The sequence below is a fragment of the Rhinolophus sinicus genome, chromosome 14, assembly GCF_057876585.1.
Source record: "Rhinolophus sinicus isolate RSI-liver-muscle chromosome 14, RSI-T2T, whole genome shotgun sequence".
Taxonomy (NCBI): Eukaryota; Metazoa; Chordata; class Mammalia; order Chiroptera; family Rhinolophidae; genus Rhinolophus; species Rhinolophus sinicus.
Window position 1 is genome coordinate 103,127,007 of NC_142514.1, and position 22,394 is coordinate 103,149,400.

Genomic DNA, 22,394 nt, shown 5'->3' on the forward strand with positions numbered 1-22,394 from the left:
AATAGAACTGGGAGAGAGGTGCCCAGGGAGAGGAGGTGCTGGAAAAATTTACCCTCACAAAAGAGAGTGTTTGCCGTTGTTAGTTAAGAAACTGGGAGGGGTCAGATGTGACGGGGATGAAGGGGTGGAAGTAAAACTGAGGGCTGTGTATTTGAGGCTGGAATTTGGGCAAGTGTTTATGAAGACAGGAAATAGGAGGTGAGAACAGAAAGGGAGAGAACGATTGCGGGACTGAGGGACTAGAGCCGAAGCAGCGTGTGGTCCAACAGTGGATCAAGGAAGCCGGGGTCAGAGAACACCTCATCAGTGACACGAGGGACAAGCCAGGCCCCTTGCCATCAAGGCTCTTGTAGTCAGACTTATGGCCAATTATTAGAACCCTGTGCGACGGAGCTATCGCGGAAGAGCAAAGCACTGCCCTGGGTCTGGGAGGACGTCCTGGGGGGAGTGACACCTGAACTGAGGTGGAGGCAAAGCCTGAACCCGTCTGGCTAGGGAAGTCTAGAGCATACAATCATGGCAACCGGGAAACCTCGTATGTTCTATTCTTTAAGGGGCCAGAGTCTGTGGCCTCTTTAAGAAAGGGAGGGGGCGGTAGCTGGAGGGTGTGCCGGAGGAAGAGGTGGGGCCACGAGAGGAGCGGAAGCCGGAAGTCGCGGCCTGAACTGCGCGTGGTGGAGATGTCGGCCAGCGGGGCAGTGGAGCCGGGTCCTCCGGGGGTTGCCGCCGCTCCCTCCCCCGCCCCGGCCCTGGCTCCCGCCCCGGGACGCCTGTTCCGGCCTATCAGCGCCGAGGACGAGGAGCAGCAGCCCACCGAGATCGAGTCGCTGTGCATGAATTGTTACCGCAATGTGAGGCGGGAGACGCAGCCGCGTGCGGCGGGAGGGTTGGATGAGGCGGCCCGCGGCGGGCGGTTGGCTTCCCTCTAGGCGCCCCACTTGGGTACCCGGAGGTGAGGCACGCCCGGGGGTCGTTAGACCGGGAACTGGGGTTTCATTGCTTCTTAGCTCCTTCTGCTTCCCTAGGGCATGACGCGTCTCCTACTCACCAAGATCCCCTTCTTCAGAGAAATAATCGTGAGCTCCTTTTCCTGCGAGCATTGTGGCTGGAATAACACGGAGATCCAGTCGGCAGGCAGGATCCAGGACCAGGGAGTGTGCTACACTTTGACCGTCCGCGCCCCGGAGGTGAGGAGCCCAGAGCAGGTACCCTAGTGTCCTAGGGAAAGCTTGGGGATTGCAGCCCGAGCTCTGGTCCAGGCGGTGGGGCCGTCGGGCCTGGAATAGATCCCAAGTGTCCAAGCCTGTTTTCCCCTTTGTAAAATGATGTTGGTGCTGTCATGTGCTCAGGTGAGATAAGACTGATGGAAGCGCTTTGTAAATTTTGTCAGAGGGTGTCAAATGAGCAGTTGTTGTTATGAAGAGTACTCAAACCGTTTTGGAAGCCGGGCTCACACCACAGGAGTAGTTTGTACCCTTCCTAAGTGGAAAGAGGAAGAAACAGCTGGGCTGGAGTCTGATGGAGGGGGAGGGACAGTCTGGTATTTCCTGAGGAGAAGCTGTGCTGCCGACCTCTCTGGACTGAAAGTTTTTCTTTCTGCCTAGGACATGAACAGAGAAATAGTGAAGACTGACTCTGCTGCCATAAGGATCCCAGAGCTGGATTTTGAAATTCCTGCCTTTAGCCAGAAGGGAGGTAAGTTTAAGATCAGGGTATTTGGATTGTTTATGCTGACTGGAATCTTATTTACTTTCTTGCAAAGTCCCTGATGCCAGGTCTAGTGGCTGTGTATGGGTTGGCCACGTACATAATCATTGTGACCTTAATTGGCTTAACATAAGCAGAAAGCTTACGTAAAACAGCTTGAGATAGTAATGATTGTAAGAATGTCATGTGCTCATTATAGAGTTTTAGCATCACTTTTCTTAGAGCTGAATGGAACCTTGTTCCCAGCTTCCTCATTTTACAGATGAAATCAAGGCCCCGAGAGAGTTCAAGTGAATTGCCCAGGGTCATACGGACACTTGATGGCAGAACCGAGACTCATCTGTCTTTTGTTCTTATTCTCCAGCTCTGACCACTGTTGAAGGATTGATCAGCCGAGCTATCTCTGCACTGGAACAGGATCAGCCTACACGAAGGGTGAGCCGGGGTTTTCTGATTGCAGTATCTCAAGGAATAATTACTTATGAGATGAGATCAAACAATATGGTGAATGTTTAAATAAAAAAATTTTTTATTGCGGTACACATGGCCATTAATACCCCTCAGAATACTCCCCGTCGCTTCAAACACACTTATCCCATCGTTCTTGCCACTTTCTGAAGCAGTTCTGGAAGTCCTCTTTCTTGAGTGTCTTTAGTAGCCTTGTCGTGGCTGCCTTGATGTCCTGCATCAATTCGAAACATTTACCTTTCATGGTCATTTTGACTTTGGGGAAGAGCCAGAAGTCACATGGTGCCAGATCTGGTGAATAAGGTAGATGAGAACACACCCTAATGTTTTTATTTGACAGAAATTGCCGTACCAGAAATGATGTGTTACAGGGAGCCCTTCCATTATGATCAGGAACTGTGGTGAAGGCTGCTGCCAAGTGTCATCCAACAGAAAGGCAGGGATCTTCAATATGGGAAGCAGCACATCGAACCTTAGTAAGAGTGTGTGACAAGTTTCAACTTGTTTGGTGCAGTCAGTTGGGTGTGAGCTACGGTTCAGAGAAGGTGTGTTTTAAAGTGTGCCGTAAATCATCATCATGACACTGCTCCATGTCATACATTGCTCCTGGTAAAAGGCAATTTCTGTTAAAAACATTATGGTGTGTCCTCATCCACCTTATTCACTGGATCTGGGATCTGGCACCTGGGACTGTGTGACTTCTGGCTCTTCCCCAAGTCAAAATGATTCAGGACATCGAGGCAGCCACGACAGGGCAACTAAAGACACTCATGAAAGAGGACTTCCAGAACTGCTTCAGAAAGTGGCAAGAATGATGAGTTAAGTGTGTTCAAAGTGAGGGGGAGTATTTTGAGGGGGGTTAACGGCAATGTGTCTTTTACTGTAATACATTTTTTTATTTAAATATTCACTGTCATTTTTTTATCAGATCTCATATGTGTCTGAATAAAGTGTTCAGCTTTAAATGTAGATGAACTGTCTCTGACTGAGTGTTGGAGAACTTTTAGGGGAAGCTTATAGTGATTCTATAGCTTCCAGTATGTTGCATACGTTGTGCCTACTGTCCTTTCCACTTCCCTTCCCCCAAGGTATATTCAGGCCTCATCCCAGACAAACAGTGTCACATTACTTCTGAAGAGTCTTTTTTAATCCTCTTGGGTTTATCTGTGCTTTTTGAGTGTTCCATTTTCTCTTATATTTATTATGACAGAAATAGTATAATTGCATGTTTAGTCATCTGTCTTCCTAACTGGCTGGGGAGCCCCCTGAGAGGACTCTGATTTATTTAACCTGGCATGAGTGCCTGGGCTAAATGGTTGAGTGAGTGAGATAATGAGGCTCATCTGACACCACCCTTAAACTTCATACTATTTGCTACATCTTAATGTGAAGTCTGAGTCGCTTTGTTTCCACTCACATTGACAGGTGATTTCCTGATGGAAGTGACGTGGGCATGACAGGGAGTTGGGGCATAAGGTCTTTCACCAGGGCTGATGCTTTTACTCTCTGTTCTTATCAGGCAAATAAGGAAGCCATAGCTGAAAGAATTGACGAGTTCATTGTCAAACTGAAAAAGCTAAAGCATGTGGCCTCTCCTTTCACTCTGGTGAGTACTGAGGGAGTCTGGGTGCCCTAGATTTAGGGGAGGAGAGACCACTGAGAGTTTTCCATTGTGGTGTCTGAGTGGTTTGATGGTAGGTGGAGGATCGCACATAACTTCTTATAATTGCTCTTTACCCATCTGTTAGGTCATTGATGATCCCTCAGGGAATAGCTTTGTGGAAAACCCACATGTTCCCCGGAAAGATGACGCCCTGGTGATCACACACTATAACCGGACTCCACAGCAGGAAGAGATGCTGGGGCTCCAGGTAAGTAGACTGAAGAAACCAAAAGAATGCTTGGAGTTAGTGGAAACTTACTTGCTGATGCTGCTGTCTTGTGTCCCCTATCTCAGCATGTTTGTGCTTCTCATCCAGCTCATGTCAAAAACTTAGAGTAAACTTTACAATAAAGGATGGCAGTGGCTGTGATCTTAAACTCTATTCTTCCTTTGATTGGGCTTTGCTTTCTAGCTTGTCTGTTAAACTCATGAGGTGGCAAGCTGACAAAAGCAAGCCAGAGCATTTTCTCTTACTCTAGGGCAGGGTGTTGGGGAGGCCTGAAGTATGTGTGCCAATATGTGATTTGCATCTCTGCTACTTTAGGCAGAGGCACCAGAAAAGAAGCCAGAAGAGGAAGATCTCAGGAATGAAGTGAGTCACGTTGGCCACGGTGGAGGAAGGAGCAGAGTTGTGGGCTGAGACTGATGCCGCTCAGCGGCTCTCTTCCCACCAACACAAGCACTCAGCAGCATACCACCTGAAGGTCTTTAGCCTGACAGGGCTCACCGGCCTGGGAGAGCTCACCTTACATCCCCATGTTGTGTTCCAGGTGCTACAGTTCGACACAAACTGCCCAGAATGCAATGCTCCAGCTCAGACCAACATGAAGCTAGTTCGTATCTTTTGTCAGGCAAGGGGATTGCTGCTCATCTGACTCAGGCGTGAAGATTATATTCAGGCTGAGGAGTTTTCCGTTCATGGAAAGCACATGTTTTATTCCAAGTGATGAGGATGTTGCCATTGATGAGAATGTACACCTTGGCTTTTGGGTTCAAAGAGAGAATTAAGCCGGGGTCTCTAGGCTCCTGTGTGTGGCCTAAGCCATATCTGCAAACATTTGTAATGGGTCACCGTGGGTTGCGACCTTGCCCTCTTCTGGAGGACTAAATTAAGGTGCTTCTTGGTATCTATTCCCTATAGTCGTGGGACCAGCAGCTGGTGTTTGTGTTCTGGATTTTTTCCTTCCCCAGAGGGTGGTCTTGGTGTACTGGAAGCAGATTTCCTTAACTCCATCTTCCAGAAATCCCTCACTTTAAGGAGGTTATCATCATGGCTACGAACTGCGAGAACTGTGGCCATCGGACCAATGAGGTAAGGGGGCTCCATTGTTTGTGAAGAAGACTATCTTGAGGGTAACCTGTGTCTTTCATACTTACTAAATCTTTGGGATGAGTGGGATAGGGGTTGGGTCTTTCTCTTAGTATTAGTGTAGGGTGAGAAGCCCTTGAAGGAACTGGGATTTAGCTTAGAGAAGAAAAGTTAGAGATCGCATAAGTCGTTTAAGACATTTTAAAGCTTGGTTGTGTGGAACAGGGAGACCCACTCAGAGGGGTGAAGTGCAGGGAGGCAGATTTTGACTCAAAAATTTTCTAGATCTGTCTGAAAATAGAATGGTTTGCCTGGGAGGGTTGTAAATTCCCTTTCCCTGAGTGTATTCAAGCATAAGCTGTTTAAATTCTTAGACCAGAATATTATAAAAGGGATCCACATGTTGGATGCAGTTGAAAGTCCCTTTCAACGCCAATAATAATTTTTTGAAAAGGTAAATTCAGAGTTTCATGGTAATTTGGGGTAAGTTTTGGTAGGCTGCGGGTGCTGGCCACTCTGCTCCTGGCCAGCTCTCGGTGTGTCAGTTCAGAAGGCTCTGTGCCTGGTAGTTGTTAATGGGCCTGATGGGTGGTCTGAGCCTACCCTGCAAGGTTTCCCAGCACCAGCTGAGGACTGGAGTCTTGTCTGCTGCTCTTGACTACTGTCGTTTACACAGGTGAAGTCTGGAGGCGCAGTAGAGCCCTTGGGCACCAGGATCAGCCTCCACATCACAGATCCCTCAGATATGACCAGAGACCTGCTCAAGGTAACAGCCTGCTTGGGAAAGTGACTCTCCTCCTCGCATGACTTGACTCGAGCTAGGGGAAATTGTCGTCTTCAATTATGTCCTAGGACTGAGGTGTCTCCTTACCTCTGGGGGCTTGAGGCTGGATCCATGGTAGGAAGTGCAGATTCCGGTGACTCAGGCTCTTTTTGATGACCTGGCAGCTTGTCGCCAGCAATGTCTGGAAGGGCTCTTGTGTCTGGTCTCTCATGACAGGATATCTGACAGTTGGGAGCCATGACTCAGTGTCCCTTTATTAGTTTGGTTCCATTCCTTTGGTTCACATGGATAAGAGTGAGTCTAGCTTTAACTGGAAGAATCAGAAAACTGGGATAGCTGACTTTGTCCCCAAACTGTTATTGTTGATATTAAATTGGCAAGAGGACTCTGGTTAGCTTTCTCTAGCAGCCCCTGATTTAAAGCCTCTTTTGACCTTTCATCTCATAGTCGGAGACGTGTAGTGTGGAAATCCCAGAACTGGAATTTGAACTGGGAATGGCTGTCCTCGGGGGCAAGTTCACCACACTGGAGGGGCTGCTGAAAGATATCCGGGAGCTGGTGAGTCACCTGAGTCTAGTGCACAGCTGCTTCAGCAGTGTGGCCGTGGGGAAGGGGCTGGAAGACCTCAGATGCTGTCGTTTTTGGAGCTGATATCTGGGAGTTTCTTTGCCTTAAAGCTGATTTAAGAGAATTTAAGAGACTTAAATATTATTTTGGATTGTAAAGATAAGTTTATGGGAAATTCTGAATGGAAATTCCCAGGCCTTATGTCTGAGACAATGTAGATATATTGTGTAGTTTTCATTTTCACTGTGAAATGAGGGATGAGGGTCCTTTAACCACCTAAAACTCCCCAACATACAGAGGGTACCAAAAAAAATGTATACACATTTTAAGAAAGGAAAAGACTGTATTAATTGTAATAACGTATACTGATAACAAAAGATGTGTGTTAAGTCACGTTTGACTTCTGCAGTTACAAGAGGTGCTCAAAGCGGTTCCCATCAGCGTCCAGACGCTTCCGATTATGGCGAATTACTGCTTGAGCATAGATAATATCTTTTAAAATGTGTATACATGTTTTTGGCACCCTTGGTATATGTGTGTGTTGACTTAGCCCATATATTCATCCTCCTGATGAATCTTAATTGATTCTTAGTTGTCAGGCATTTTGTCTTTGTAAATTATACTTTACCTTGCATTTCTTCAAATTAGGACTAGAGCTCATGTTGTAAGAACATTTTTAAGTTTATTTCATATTGCCAGTTGTCATCTTGGCAGATTAATCCATATGCTCTCAGGAGTGGCTGCCTACGTCAGAAAGGTGGTGTGGGATAAATGGAGACCAAGCTTCCCTGACTGGACAGCGCCTTCCACCTCCGGCAGGTTTATGGTCACACCTATCAAACATAGAGCCATAGAGCCAGTATTCTAGCAGTTTGGATGACATTTATTACAGGTGACTAAGAACCCTTTCACACTGGGCGACAGTTCCAGTCCTGGCCAGATGGAGAAACTGCAGGAGTTTAGCCAGAAGTTGGACCAGGTGAGAAGACTCTCGCCGGTCAGTTCTTGTGTGGTCTTGGGGCTCCAGTGAACAAGAGGCTCCATAACCTTTCTTGCCACCTTTTAAACACTTTATCAACAATGTTGGGGATTCTCCTGGTTTCTCACATCCCATATCATCTTCTTTCTTAGCTTTCTCTCTTATTTTGTTGGATCATCTTCTCTAGTAGCTTCCTGAGAAAGAGCATGGAAAGTAAGATTTCTGGGACATGTCTGAAAATTTCTTTATTCTACATAAATTAATGTCTGGGAATAGAAATTTTAGGATGGAAATAGTTTTTCATCAGAATTTTGAAGACATTGCACTAATGTCTTCCACATTCCAGTTTGGCTATTGAGAAATCTTAAGGCATTTGATCCCTGATCTTTTATATGTGACCTATTCTTCCCCCCCGCCCCTTCTTTCATCTACCCCCACCCCACTCCGGTTCAAGCTATTGTTTCTTAGTCTAGTTGTGTAGGACACCACTCCCTGGCCCCTGCTGGTATTTTGAGCCTTGCACTGCCCCCTGCTGAGGGAGTCGGTCGCCAGTCCTCAGTTGGCAGCTCACGGCAGCTAGCTGCTCAACGCTGGCTGCCAGCCACTCACGCTGGCTGCTGGCCACTCACACTCATGGCAGCACACGGTAGCCCATGGCAGCATACCAGAGCTCACTGCAGCCCAGCTCCAGGGAGAGCTGTTGTTCACAATCTTAGCCATAGAGGCCCATGTGGGAATCAAACCAACAACCTCCGTTTTAGGAGCACAGTGCTCCAACTGCCTGAGCCACCAGGCCGGCCCAACCTATTGTGACACTTTTTTGTCCCCTGTGATATGAAATTTCGGATGTGCTTTGGTGTGGGGTCAATTGTCAAACACTGTGCTAAGCACTTGATGGGTCCTTTGAATCTCTAAATCCATGTGACTCAGTTAGGAAGCTTTTTAAAATTATTCTATTGAGGATTGCTTCCTCTCTGTTCTTTCTGAAACCCCTGTGTTTTGGAATATTAGACTGACTTTCTGGTTTCTGTAATTTACTTGTCCTTTGTCTACTTTCTTTATGTTTGCTCTATTCTAGGACTTTATCTTCTAACTCTTCAATTGAGATTTTCACTTCTGCTAACACATTTTTATTTTCTAAGAGCTTTCTTTGGTCTTTGACTATTCTTCCTTTGCCTTTAAAAAAAATAGTATCCTGTTTTAAGGATGTAGTGTTTTTTTCTACTTGAGAATATTGTTGATTTTTTTGTTTTTTTGACACTTCATTTTCCTTGCACGTTTCTGTTTCGTCTTAAGTTTTATTTTTTGTCCCATGTAACTTTCTGTCTTTTATTGTTAGGGGTTTTGCTCAGATGTCTGGTAATTTTTTTTATTTTAAAAGTAGAGGACTAAAAAACCTGAGTGAGGGTGAGTCTTGTTGACATTGGGCTCATTGTAGGGGATTTAGCTTAGCCATTTTGTTGAGATAGCTCCAGTAGGTCTTTCTTCTTGGGCTGGTCAGATTCCCATCAGTGGGTGTTCCATTTCCTGGCCTGAGGATCAAGGTTCGGCTGGCAGTGTTCTGAGAGCTGAGTGTGGGAAGAGGGAGGGCTCAGGGTGCATGTACGTCTGCTTCCAATCAGGGTACATTCACTTAATCTTGTCTTGATTCCTTTACTCTCAACTGGGCCAGTGACCCCCAGTCTATAGTGTGTTGGGGTAACTTCTCCACAGAGTCATTCAGTCTTCTACTGGGATAGAAGAAGGGCAATTGTTGGCCTGTTTGGCGTGGGAGACGAGATTGGGGATGTCAGGTTGCTTCTTAAATAGATTTTTAAATCCTTATTTTAGATACTCTCCACTCCACTTCTGAAAGTACCATATTTCACCAGTTCGTGAAACTTTTGGGCATACTGCAATGTGAATTGGGTTGGTTCTCATCTGGCAGACATAGCCTCTTCCTACTATGTAAAGTTCACATACTGTATTCTCTCTCCTTTAGATCCTCGAGGGTAAAATGAAGGTCCATTTGATTATGAATGATCCAGCAGGAAACAGCTACTTGCAGGTACCGTAGACCTTCCCTGGTATTTCATGGAGATATATTTCTGACCTTTCTTGAATATGTATTGTTACCTCAGAAACTGAGAGACTTGGTTCTAAATGAACTGGTCTTTATCAGGAAACCTCTTAGCAGAAGTTGGAACATAAGGGAGAAAGGAGAAAAGGTGGGAAGGATTGTAACTGTGTATCAAGAGGGAAAAAAGGATACTCCTAGGCTCCTTCTTCCTATAGTCTAGTTCTTCTCACTACTGTAAGTCTGGCAATGGAGTTTGCATTCTGCAAATCTGATTGTGGAGTGAGGAGAAATGATGCCTTGTCCAGAGACCAAGATAGGAAAACTGAAAGGCTTTAAGATGACTGGGGAGATAGTCTGGTGATTGATAGTAACATTAACATTTATTGAGCAGTTATAGGTCAGGCAAAACTGTTCAAAGGTCTCTCCACGATTAAGTCTATGGCTATAGTCTTCATAAGAAGGTGCAGATAGAAAGTATTTTAGGCAGGCTGTTTCCAAATTCTGCCTGGGGCTGGTGGGTCCCACTCCCACCCATGTGGGCTCTATTATTTCCCACTAGTGGAGCCAAGTCATGTGGAATTGGCAGTGCTTAGAGAATAAGAAAATCACTGAGTTCTTGGGAAGGTGGGAGTTGGAAGCCGCCTGGGGGAGGAAGGATAGCAGGATGGCACAGGCACTGATTATCTGTCCTTGGCCTTGCAGAATGTGTATGCACCCGAAGATGATCCTGAGATGAAGGTGGAACGTTATAAGCGCACCTTTGATCAAAATGAGGAGCTAGGGCTCAATGACATGAGGACGGAGGGCTATGAGACAGGCCTGGTCCCACAGCGGTAGCAGTGGGCGGTTGCCTGGCCAGCCTCTAGCTGCCAGCGCTGCTCAGACTGCACGGTTATTTATTACTATTGGAAAAGGCTGGGGGTGTCCTCCCCACCTGGCCTTGCTCATGGCACACTTTCTAAACAGGTAGTGATGCAAGTGCAAGCCTGTTAGATTATTTGACCTTGTTTTGGAAGTTTTGAATCAGCTTGGAAAGAAACCTGGAAATGAACCATGGGGAGTGTCATTATCACTCTTTTCCAACAAGTCTTTGTCCTCCATCCACACAATGTTCTCTCCTCTAGGGTTGGAACTCTGAAGCGGAAGAACATGGAAGACAGCTACAGCTGGAGTTTGGGTGTAGGCTTGGGGTATATAAAATACTGACTTTGAACAGGAAGGGGGTTTTTGGAGGGAAGGGAGTCCAGTGCAGGTGAAGTTCTTATTAAAATGGTGGCTTTCAAACAGCACTGACCTCTGACTGAATTCACTGTCCTTGTTTGATATCATGCTTGTAGAATTCAACCTCCTGAAGAAAATCTTCTCCACTGTCATTTGCAGCTGGCATTTCATTCATTCCTTTATAGATCTGCGCGGTATACCACTGAACAGTGAACAAAATAAAGCTCTGCTTTCATGAAACTTAAAGTGTAGTGGGGAAAATTGACATTGGGCTGCGGTTGAGATAATAAACTCACAAGTGAAACAGTCTGTCATATTGTGATTAGTGTTACGGAGGAATGTAAAAACGGATGGGGTATGAAGGATGCCAAAGAAGGTGCTTCAAATAGAATAGTCAGGGAAGACATGTTAAGAAGGTGATAATTTTGACATTTAAGTAAAGCTGAAAAGGAGGTAAGGGAATAAGCCATGCGGTTAGCTGGGGGAAGAGATATCTAGGCAGAGGGAACTGCAAATGCAAAAGCTTGAAGGTTGAAAAATGTTAGAGCTAGTTGGAGATATTTGAGCTCCCACTCTGAATTACAAATGGGGAAACATTCAACCAGAGAGGGAGGGGCTGCTTCCAGTTGCACAGCGCAGTGGGCACTGGCCCAGCTAGTGCTCTGCATTGCATTAACCACTGATTCCTACAGAGCTGGCTGCAGGGGTTTGTTCAATAAAGACCTGTTGATTGAGATACTATGGCAAACCTCAGTGCTTTGTGCTGCAAACTGAACTCTGAAGAATTGCCTAGTAGAACATGACTTAGTAATCACACTCATCTGCTCTTCATCACTCAAACTATTCTCATAGGCCACAAGTGGGATTTTCCTTGGAAAATGTGGCTTGGAAAATGTTCTCATTCTCTATTATTTCTGTCACATTTGACAGTGGATCATCTCTCAACCCTTCTCTTGGCTCCTGTGATTCTGCACCCCTGCTTTCTTTCCTCTTGGAGCATTCCATATTTCAAATCTCGGCCTCCTCCCTTTCCTAATGTGTTTTCATAGGTTCTGTTTTCAGGTACCTCTCCATATTGAATTCTTTGGCATCTCACTACTTTCATGTGGGACTGACTCCCATACCTGAGAGCAAGAGTAAAGTGTTTTAAGAATTTGGAGTTTGTGGTAACAAATGCCTCACAAACCATAAAGCTACCACACTGAACAGACTTCTAAGCATGCGTTCTACCCTAATAGATTGTCCACAGATGTGTTTCCAACTGACTTGGGGATCCGAGTTCACCAGGTAACCTGATCTATCATTTGGTCTCTTGAATGACTTGCCCTTTGGAATGACTGTGCTTGGAAGGTGGGTCCCAGTGTCAGGTTCATCTCCCTTTGTGAAGGAAAAAAATGGCACTCTGGTTTCGTGCTGAGCCTTGGGAGTTGGATTGGTGTGAGGCAGACTCCAACCAGTTACTGGGAAATGAGTTTCAGAAACCTGAGTTTCTGAACCCGCAAGGACTGAGGAGGTAGCAGGCTCGGATAACCCAGCCAAGGTACTTTCTGTCCTGACAGCGCCACGGCCTTGCAGCCTTCAGTTGTATACTCGGCTACAGTCTCACATCATACAGCCTGATGGGATGGGTGCTTACATCTAACTGCATCTTACCCCACAGCCTCTAGCATACAGCATATGGTTAATCTGCTACATGGTAGTCCTCAGCAGATTCTTAATAAATCTTCCATCTTGGATTGAGTCTTGTTAGGGCACTGGAGGTAACACGGAGGGAACAAGGTTTGGGAAGGGTCCTGCTCTAAGGCCAGGAGAGGTGAAATATCCAGGAGAGGTGAAATATCAAAGTGCCAGCCCAAGAACATGTAGAGTTTCACAACCATGAGGATAAATTTTAAGTGGAAAGTTTTGTGATATATTAAAAGGAGTTCCTTTGCAAGGGCACTTCTACTTCATATTTCAAGCATGTTAAATCCAGCCATATTTAGCCATTAGAACAACACAGGTATTGAGTGTACATCTGTTGTGATGAGGTGAACACGGAATAAGTATGAAGGGCAAGTGTCTTTGCTGAAGTGTTAATGGGTTCGGTAAGACTTGTTGCCGAACATTGTTGGTAAGTTTCCTTTGTATACCTCGACATATCAGTTGCCTGTTGCACATTGCAGGAAATAGTACCTCTCCTTAAATTTAGGGCAGTGGTGTTTAAGACATTTGGCTTTATTCTTATTTTAAAGAATGCACACTTGTACTCTTTACAGAAAAATGACAGTGTTTTCAAATATGAAAAGAACCTGTGCTGGTTCTGTGTAGTCACCTCAGGATTTAGGAAGCCCTTTAGTACTGGCACCTCTAATGCTTCAGTTTCCTGGTCTGTAAAATGGGGATATAAGACCATCTACTTTGTAGGGGTTTTGTGAGGATTCGTGAGTTAATAATTGTGAAGTGCTTTTAGATGTAGTTTTCTCTCAACAGAAATTCTAAAGTGTCTGTTTCTGCTTTAAACCCTTTCTGGGAAAAAGTAGCTATAAATAAAATTATTCCCATTTTACAGGTAAGGAAGTTGGGTAACTTCCAGAAGGAAGTAAACTTAAGAGGCAGGCTTCAAACCCAGGCCAGGCAGAAACCTGAACTCTAAGCATGTTGAGGTCAAGTCCATAATTACCGCATTTGGTTTATTAGATGCAACTACAGAGGGAGGGCAATCCTGCTTAACTGAAGTAAACGTGAAGTTTGGGATATAAGCTTGGGTTTTGTCTGGCTAAGGTTGGGTACTGAGTAGCAGTGGAACTGAAGACAAAAATGGGCAGGAGATGGGCTGATGTGGCTGAGAGGACTTGTATACTGCTAATGTTCACTGGAGCAGAAATGGGAGACTTGCCAAATGTCTGCTGACATAGGGTGGAGGCAGGGCTGTGGAGTTGTTTGAGATACACCAACGTGGACTAACAGCCAAGACAGGAGGTGTATGGGGTACCTATGGGGCCTCCAGCTAGGGAAGCCCTCTGTGTCACCTCACCGGCCCTCAGAGACCCAGCCAGCTATTTTTTCTAGACCTGTGCTGTGACCACTCAGTGTAGCCCAGTGGCTGAAAGTTTATGCTTCAGGGCAGTGATCTCCAAACCTGTTTTGCTGTGTGTTTTTGAACATGTATCCCAAGATATATGTATTTATAAAGTATAACAATACCTTCTTGACCAATATACTTTAAGAAAGTAAGAAAAATTTAACTTCTACACGATGAGATAAGAAGACAATACCTAATATTTTATTTCAAAAATTTGGATTACCTCTTGCACCCCACTTTGCTAGTAGTCTCTGCTCCCAAGGGTTGGTCATGTTCTGGCTGGTGAAGTTGGGCAACTTCTTTAACCTCTTCAAGCTTCAGTTTTTTCATCTGTAAAATAAGGATAATCAAACAGGATTATGAGGGTTAAATGAGATAATGCAAGTAAAACTGTTAATGTCCACAAGAAGAAAAGTCTTTTCCCCCAAAACTTAAGTAGTAGAATTCAATCTCTAGCTTCACTCTTTTGCTATGCTGAAAATAGATCCACGTCCTTTTCATTGGGAAAGTTCTATACAAGAGATAGCTAGGGACTATCAATCATACCAGATGTGGGGCAAGTTAGAAGCTTCTACATTTTTCATAGTAATTGTGTTTGGTTTAGAATTCCTGACTTCCTCTCTTGAATGGTACTTGGAAGCCTATTAGGGCAGATTCCTCCCCACCTAAACATACACCAATAAAAATATTATAACAATACTATGTGCCAGATACTGTTCTAAGCACTTTACACAGTAATATTATCTCAGTCCCCACAATCGAGGTAGGTGCTGTTGTTATCAGCTCCAATTTGTTAACATGTCCAAAGTCGTAGAGCTAGGAAGTTATGGAACCAGAACTCAAACTTAGATACACTGCAACTCCGGAGCCTATGTTTTTAACCACTACATTATGGGCCTCCTGAAGGAGCTGGGGGCAGAGATGTTGCTAGGGTCGTGGCTATAGGCTCAGGGCTACAACTGTTGAATGAGCAGATGGACGGACAAACAGCAGAAACGTGGTTGCGCCCTCAGAAGGATGTAGAGTGGACCCAGAATCTACGCACGGTGCTGATACACCTGCGAAAGCTCTGCCCCTCAGCTCCCGCAGTTCCAAAAGCACTCCGCCACTTCCGGTCCTGGCTCCGCCTCCCTGCCGCCGTCCGTTTTGCGTTTCAGAATTTTGTCCCCGGCGCCGAGCCGTCGCCCCGCTCTCGCTGCTGCCATGGCGGCAGCTCCGCCGCTCTCCAAGGCCGAGTATCTGAAGCGCTACTTGTCGGGGGCAGATGCCGGCGGCCACGGGGGCTCCGAGTCCGGTCGCAAGCGTCGCAAAAAGCGACCGAAGCCTGGCGGGGCTGGCGGCAAGGGGTGAGTTGGTCCCGGCGGGGGCGGGGTCTGCGGCCGCTCGCCGTCCCTCGCCGTCCCAGCTCCGCCCGGGGCCCCCGGCTCTTCCTCCTGTCCACGCCCGGTCGGCCTCGCTGCTCTGTGGGCGAGTGGGAGCCTTCCCGGGCCTCAGACTCGGTGCGGGTCGCTTGTCGCGCTCCTGGGCCCGGCCTTCGATGTGCTCAAACCAGGCTGTAACTTGCATCACTTTTCCCGCCTTTGTAGCCTTTCGTCCTCTCCCGCGCAGAATGAATGTTGTGCCCTGAGAATAATGGTGGGACGAATTCAGAGCTTCTGTGCTTGGGTATTTAGGACCCAGAACCTGTCTGTGGAGGCTCTGCAATCCCAAGGACTCTGGTCCTGAGTCAGAGACCTACGAGTATTCTCACTTCCTGTTACTCTTAATAATACTAATAATAACAACTAACATACACTTCTTGTCCTGTGTCAGGCACTGTTATAAGCACTTTAGACAAACGTAAATTTTTTTAAGCTTCACAATACTACCATGCAGTAGGTATTGTTATTGTCCCCATTTTTCAAATGGAAAAGTTTTCGTTACACACCACGGGATTGAATAGTACTCCTCCCTCCCAATTCATGCCCACCCAGAACCTCAGAATGTGACATTATTTGGAAATTTAATTTAAAAAAATGTGCAGATATAATTAGTTAAGATGAGGTCATAGTGGATTAGGACTGGCACTAAATCCAGTGTGACTGGTGTCCTTTTAAGAAGAGGGAAATTTGGACACAGAAACAGGCATAGGAGAATTACCACGTGAAGATGGAGGCTGATGGGACTGGCTGCCACTAGCTGAGGTAGGCGGCTGCCAGAAGTTGGAAGAGTCAAGGCAAGATCCTCTCCAAGAGCCCAGTGGGCATTGCCTTGCAGATATCTTGATTTCAGACTTTGAGCCTCCAGAACTGTGAGAGAATACATTTCTGTTGTTTTAAGCCACCAGTTTGCCCTAGGAAACTATTATACCCAGTAAAGTCAAACAGTCCCAAAGAACTCATTTATTTCCTTTTCTGGTTTGGGTCTCGCTGCGTTCTTGCCTTCTGTCTCACTGCCCCTCTGGCTTGTGTGGATTCTTTGGAAGCAGTAATAGTACCATGTAGTGAAGATAGTGTGAGCTTTGGAGAAACAGTGATCAGAGTTTGAATCCTAGCTGTGCCACTTTATGGGCTGTGTGGCTTTGGGCAAGATGTTTCATCTTTCTAAGCCTTGGTTTCCTTTTAAAATGAGAGTAATATTGAGTGGTATCACTTATATTAAATGGTTATTGTTGTGATTAGAGATGTATAAAGTGAGTGATCTTGGCTTTTTAGATAGTAAGTGTTCACATCATGATAGTCATGGTTATTATTTGAGACTCATCCATAGTTTATCTGTGTAACAAACATTTTTTGAATACTTCTTATGCCAGTTACTGCAGGATGTTGAGGATACCACTTTAAATGAGAATGTCATAGTTCCTTTTGTGATGGAACTTAAAGTTTAATGGAGATGTAGGCTTTAAACAACTAATTAGGTAACAAATTGATTTATTTCCTTTGTGATAAATGCAATGAAAGTATTCCAAGAATGGGTAACAGGTTCTCATTTGGGGCAGTTAAGAGAGAGTTGTCAGGAAGTATGTGCTCAAGGAGGTTATGTATATGCTGGGATCTTAAGAATGAGTAAGAGTTTCCCAGTAAGGAATGAGAAGAGTCGGGCAGGCAGAGGGAAGGAACTGAGTTTGTGAAAACTGATGTGGGAAGGAATTTGGCTCATTCCAGGCACCGAAAGATTACCAGTGAGGTAGTGAACTGAGGAGGCAGTGGTTCAAGATGAAGTTGACCATGTAAGGCAAAGACAGGACCATGCAGGATCTTGTAGGATTTTGAGCTTTATCCTAAAATCAGTAGATAAGTGTTCATAGGCTGTTACCCAAGAATGTTTCTTCCTTTTTGATCTTTTTAATTCTCACATTTAGAATGCGGATTGTGGATGATGATGTGAGCTGGACATCTATTTCCACCACTAAACCAGAAAAAGAGGAAGAGGAAGATGATGGAGATTTGCCTGTGGTATGTATCTTATGAGGCTGTGAGGACTTTGAAATTCAAGCTCTCCATCTCCAGTGCCAGTGCAGGGTAGATTTATAAGAGGGAAAGTTGAGGACAGAGAAGTGGTGACACTTTCCAAGAGCTATTTTAAAATAGTTTTTGATGATGCCTGTACACTGTCTTCTTTGTTTATGGAGGGTCCCATCAGCCTAGAAATGAGAACTAATCACAGAGAAAGAGGCGGGACTCCTCAATGTCTGGTATCACAGCCATGATTAGAATTAGCCAGGTTGAATTGGTTGGAATTTATCTTAAAAACAAAGTTCAGGTTCAGTTATAGGAAACCTTTTCTTTTTTCCTTTTATTCATTGATTTAACCAAGCTTTAAAATTCGTGTACTCTTGTCTAAGTACTGGAGATATGTAGATTAATAGAACACGATGTATGTACTCTAGAGGGCAAACCCTAGAACGGGAGACTGAGTTTCAAGTAATTTCAGCAGTGTGATAAATGTTGGAGCTATAGTTCACATATGTACCAACAGAACCAATCACTTAAACCTAATTAATGTTTGCAACATTTGTTTTTATTTTTATTTTATTTTATAAAAACAGTACATATTTATTATAGAATATCTGGGAATTATACAAAAGTTTAAAGTTTTAAAAAGAATATAACTGTCCAGCGGTAACAACTGCTGGCATTTGGATGCATGTCTCTTCAATTCATAGATTATACATACTTTTGTTTATTTTTTCAAATATAATTGAGATTATACTGTACACATGGTTTTTTAAGCCTGCTCTTTCACTTAATAATATGTTGTGAATACTTTAGTAAGACTTTAAATATTCTTTGAGAGTATGATTTTTAATGGTTGCATAGTTCAGTATGCATAATAATTTAACATATCCTATTACTGGACATATGGGTTGTTTCCTGTCTTAAAATATTATAATGCTTTGATAAACATCTTGTACATAAATCAGTGTAGGAATCTATTGCTTTATTCCCATGAAGTTAAATTATGGTCCTTTTGAGTTGTAGTCCCATATTGCTTTCCAAAAGGTGGTGCCAATTTATACTCCCACTAGAAGTGTATGAGAATGCCAGTTTTTCCATTTCTTCATCAATACTAGGACATTATTAATAACAGCAAAAACTATGGCAAACCTATGCCAGTTTGACAGGTGAGCAGTGGTATTTACTTTCTTCAAAAAACAGTGAAAGCAATAATTTTTCATATGTTTGTTGGGAATTTATATTTCATGAATTTCTTGGTATTGTCCATTTTTTAGAAATTGGGAATTTTAATTTTTTTGTTGATTTAATTCATATTTATATAAGAATATATTATGTTTTGCATGTCATAGGTATATTTTGTCATTTGCCTTTTCATTTATAATAGTTTGACCTTTAAAAATTTAAATTTTTATATCGTGGTCTATTAATTTTTCTTTATAATATTGTCTTTTGCTCCTCTAATTGCCCCAAAATCTAAACAAGAAAGGCTTTAGCCCCACTGCTCTCTACACTGGGTAAAACAGATCTTGGTTATTGAATTCATTTTCGTTACTTCAAGACCATCATCACCACTAGTAATAATGGCAAAAGAACTAGGACAACCACAAAAGCAGTGGCAGCACAAGAATAATAGGTATAATTTATTGAGCATTTATCATGTACCAAGCAAGCACTGCTAAGCTTACACAATCTATTTCATTGAGTCCTCATAGCAATCCTTTGAAACCTACTTTCACAAATGAGGAAATTGAGGCTTAGAGAGAATAATTTGCCAAAGGTTGTACAAAGACTAATTTGCAGAGCTGGGGATTTAGATTTCAGTTCATGCTTGAAAGCAAGCTTTCATGCTTGCTTGAAAGTCTGTGCTTTTATTGCCCAGTGAGAGATTGCAAAACTAGGTTATATGAGGACTGATGGTAGGATCTTGGGAGAAGAGAAGACGTAGACAGGAATAATGACATGGGTTTGAATTCCAGTTCTGTCATTTGCTAGCTTGTGACACTGAGAAAGTTACTTAACTTCTCTTACTCATAGTTTGTTCTTTAATAGTGTGGAACCTCTTTGCAGGGCTGTTATGAGGACTGTGTGAGATAGTAAGGTCCAAAACACAGTACCTTATGCTTAGTTGCTACTCTGTAACTAGAATTTGTTATGCCGGCATCTCTGAAAGTCTGTCTTGTGGAAAGAGGATGAGTTGCATCAGGGGTCAATGGGAAGAAGTTATAGGAAGGTAGATATGGGTCTCATGAAACCAGGAACTTTCTATCACTGCCCCAAAAATGCAATGGACTGCCTTGTAACATAATGAGCTCCCTGTCAGTGAATTGATTCCTTGACAGGGAATGGCTGGGTGAGGGATCATTTATCAAGGGTATAGTATGGAGAAGATTCCACAGTGGTATGAGAGTTTGAATGATACGAAATGTGGTTTTCTTGGTTAAAGATTCTGTGATTCTGTGTACATCTTAATGACTTCTTTTGGTTGGATTCAAGAACACCTATCACTGTGACTACCTACAACAAGAAAGATTTCATAAGGAACCCGAAGGCCCTTGATGAATGATAGGCATGACTGGGATTCTGCCTGTTTTCATTCTGAATGCAATATAATAAAAATAAAGAGGTAAAAATAAAAAGGTAAAAGGAATTTAGCTTTTATCTTATAAGTGGCAGTTCTGTACGTGGCAGGTTAATAAAAAGGTTTGTAATGAAAGATTAACTTTTGGAGCGAAATCAGTTAGGGAAAGATCCAGAATTAAACCATCCAGCGACAATCAGATATTCATGGAGCAAATATAACTGAGGACCACTACATGTTTCTTCATGGCTGTTTTGGGTGTGTGTGTGCCATGTATGTTAGGAATGGGAATGGTCATAGCTTCAGGTTCTTGAGACAACAGTACTCCTTGGTTGGATTCTGTAGATTTCCTCAACACAGCGTCCTCATTCCCACAGGTGGCTGAATTTGTGGATGAGCGACCAGAAGAGGTAAAGCAGATGGAAACCTTTCGTTCCAGTGCCAAATGGAAGCTTTTGGGAGGTGAGTTAGAGCAATAGATGGATCTAAATTTCTTATTTATAGGGGAAGCCTTTTTTTCTTTTCTACACTTTTTTAAAAAGAGGGCTGCATAATTTGTTGTAGTGTGTCATTGATCCTGAAAAATATTTTGTGAAATCGAATTCAGAACTTCTTCAGAGGTAGTAAGATGTGGGAATCGAAGGTATCCTACTTTGTCTTATGTTTTGGTGTTAGGGTTACTGAGGTCAGGAAGTGACTCATTTGGGAGACTTTCAGGACCCAGAATAAGTGAGGACTTAGTGCATAGGCAGGACTTTGGAGGAGTTAACAAGCATGTGAGCAACTGCTGTCCTCTCTCAGAATGAAGCCACTCATGTATGGGTCAAGGACCTTTGTATTTGTGTTAGTAAATCTTTATGTTCTTCCCTTAAATATTGGTATTTATGGTGCATTATTCTCCACTTGCTTGTTCTGTACTCTCTCCTTAAGGCTAATGTTCTGTACTCTCTCCTTAAGGCTAATAATTTGACTACCTATTTTTAAAAAATGTTTGAGTTCTTGAGTTGGATAAAAGGTATTTGTTATGTCTGAGCAGAGACGAAACCTAGTCTTGTTTGCCTTGGTATTCCCCTGGCCTAGCACAAGGAGGTACTACCGTGTTTCCCTGAAAATAAGACCTAGCTGGACAATCAGTTCTCATGCGTCTTTTGGAGCAAAAATTAATATAAGACCCGGTCTTATATTATAGTAAAATAAGACCGGGTCTTATATTAATTTTTGCTCCAAAAGATGCATGAGAGCTGATTGTCTGGCCAGGCCTTATTTTCGGGGAAATACGGTATTAATAAATATTTGTTGAATTGTTAAAAGGTATTTGATTCTTGCAGGTTACTCCTCTGGTAAATCATCACTTGGGTCTTAGCAGTCATTTCCCCTTTCCCAAAAACTTAGTAGATAGGTCTATTTACTGAGGGACACAGATTAAGAAATACTTAGTCACAGTGGGTCCCAGCCCTGGTCCCAGCAGTCAGTTGGGCTCTGAGTAGCCAGGGGAAGTGTGCTGGATTTTTACCATCTGTCTTCATTCCTTCACAAACAAGGGTCTTGCTTGGTGCTTGATAGTTGTTTAACTTCAGTTTACCCTTGCTGCTTATTCCTTTTTCACAATGGAGTGTTGAAGAGTTAACTCCTAAACAAAATTTATTCTCTCTGTGTTATACTCTGTGCCTTTAGGTTAATTATCCTGCAGTTATGATTAGAAAAAAAATGAATAGCAAAAACGACAATTGGCTGTAGGTTAATTTTCTCAGTTAATGTTAAGTGTATTATTTTTGTTTTATGAATTAAGACGGTTAGTATTTTATCAGAATCCTGTTTTACTTAAAATTAAAAAAAAATTTTTTTCAATTACAGTTGACAGTCAATGTTACATTAGTTTCAGGTGTACAGCATAGTGATTAGACTGTTTTACTCTTAATTATTATTTTCTGCCTTATCCTGTAGTTGTGTTTCAGTCTTTTCCATCATCCTTTTTTCAGAGATAATCTTTTGGTTTCCATATCGGTAGGAAGTCACACACACACACACACACACACTCTCACACACTCACACTCACTAATAGTTCTTTTTGTTTTGCTTCATTCTCACTACCTCATCCTCATTTGTTACTGGAAATATCCTCACTGATCTCTGATTCTTACTCCCTTTCTAATAAATATGGAGTTTATTAACCTTATGGATTAGATTTACTGTCACGGCCCACACAGATATCAGTACTTTTCTCTGAGGGGTGGATTCCAATCAGGTAGGCCTATCCCTCAAAGTAAAGGAGTTGACTTGGTTTAATTCATCCATTTAACAAGTGTTCATTGGTCCTCCCCAGCTTTTATTTGTATTTGGGCCTTGGAGCTCAATGACAAGAAACGGAGAGGAGAAACTGGATTTTGGAAATGTCTTGAATTGCTATAAACGTTTCTTTCTGTTATGCCTTTGAAAATTCAAAGTTTCAAACTCTTTCCTCAACTACATATTTTTTAAAGATTGCACATGGACTGTGAAGTCAGACAGATCTGTATTTGGATATTCACTCCATCACTTACTAGCAGTATGACTTTGGC

The 22,394-nt window shown here is 43.3% G+C and overlaps 2 protein-coding genes and 1 long non-coding RNA gene across 4 annotated transcripts in view; 2 read left to right on the forward strand and 1 right to left on the reverse strand.

Moving 5' to 3' along the window:
* ZPR1 (ZPR1 zinc finger) lies at nt 1-10,822 on the forward strand. Of its 2 annotated transcripts, none has more exons than XM_019713628.3 (14): nt 1-851; nt 1,026-1,187; nt 1,605-1,695; nt 2,072-2,142; nt 3,695-3,781; nt 3,924-4,046; nt 4,383-4,430; nt 4,609-4,675; nt 5,080-5,150; nt 5,824-5,913; nt 6,379-6,489; nt 7,391-7,477; nt 9,459-9,524; nt 10,239-10,822. In XM_019713628.3, the coding sequence occupies exons 1-14, from the start codon at nt 681-683 to the stop codon at nt 10,371-10,373; spliced, it is 1,380 nt and encodes a 459-aa protein (XP_019569187.1). In that variant the 5' UTR covers nt 1-680; the 3' UTR covers nt 10,374-10,822. The 2 variants fall into 2 exon arrangements, with proteins under 2 accessions (XP_019569187.1, XP_074191546.1); XM_074335445.2 differs by having other exon boundaries at nt 827-952.
* On the reverse strand, nt 7,546-14,976 carry LOC141572178 (uncharacterized). The gene is made up of 3 exons (XR_016018700.1): nt 14,867-14,976; nt 14,045-14,151; nt 7,546-7,671 (listed from the first exon to the last, which is right to left on the reverse strand). It is a non-coding gene; the product is annotated as an uncharacterized LOC141572178 (long non-coding RNA).
* Nucleotides 14,967-22,394, forward strand: part of BUD13 (BUD13 spliceosome associated protein) — a 27,686-nt gene continuing 20,258 nt past the window's right edge. The window contains exons 1-3 of the mRNA XM_074335444.2: nt 14,967-15,167; nt 17,162-17,255; nt 20,214-20,298. Of these exons, the coding sequence (XP_074191545.2) occupies nt 15,025-15,167; nt 17,162-17,255; nt 20,214-20,298 (322 nt within the window). The 5' untranslated portion in view covers nt 14,967-15,024. The remainder of the gene's footprint in view (nt 15,168-17,161; nt 17,256-20,213; nt 20,299-22,394) is intronic.

Coding starts and splice junctions, on each gene's coding strand:
- ZPR1 (XM_019713628.3), top strand. CDS start 681: ATGTCGGCCAGCGGGGCAGTGGAGCCGGGTCCTCCGGGGGTTGCCGCC. Junction 3,782..3,923: donor TGGCCTCTCCTTTCACTCTG/GTGAGTACTGAG, acceptor CCCATCTGTTAG/GTCATTGATGATCCCTCAGG. Junction 7,478..9,458: donor TTAGCCAGAAGTTGGACCAG/GTGAGAAGACTC, acceptor TCTCTCCTTTAG/ATCCTCGAGGGTAAAATGAA.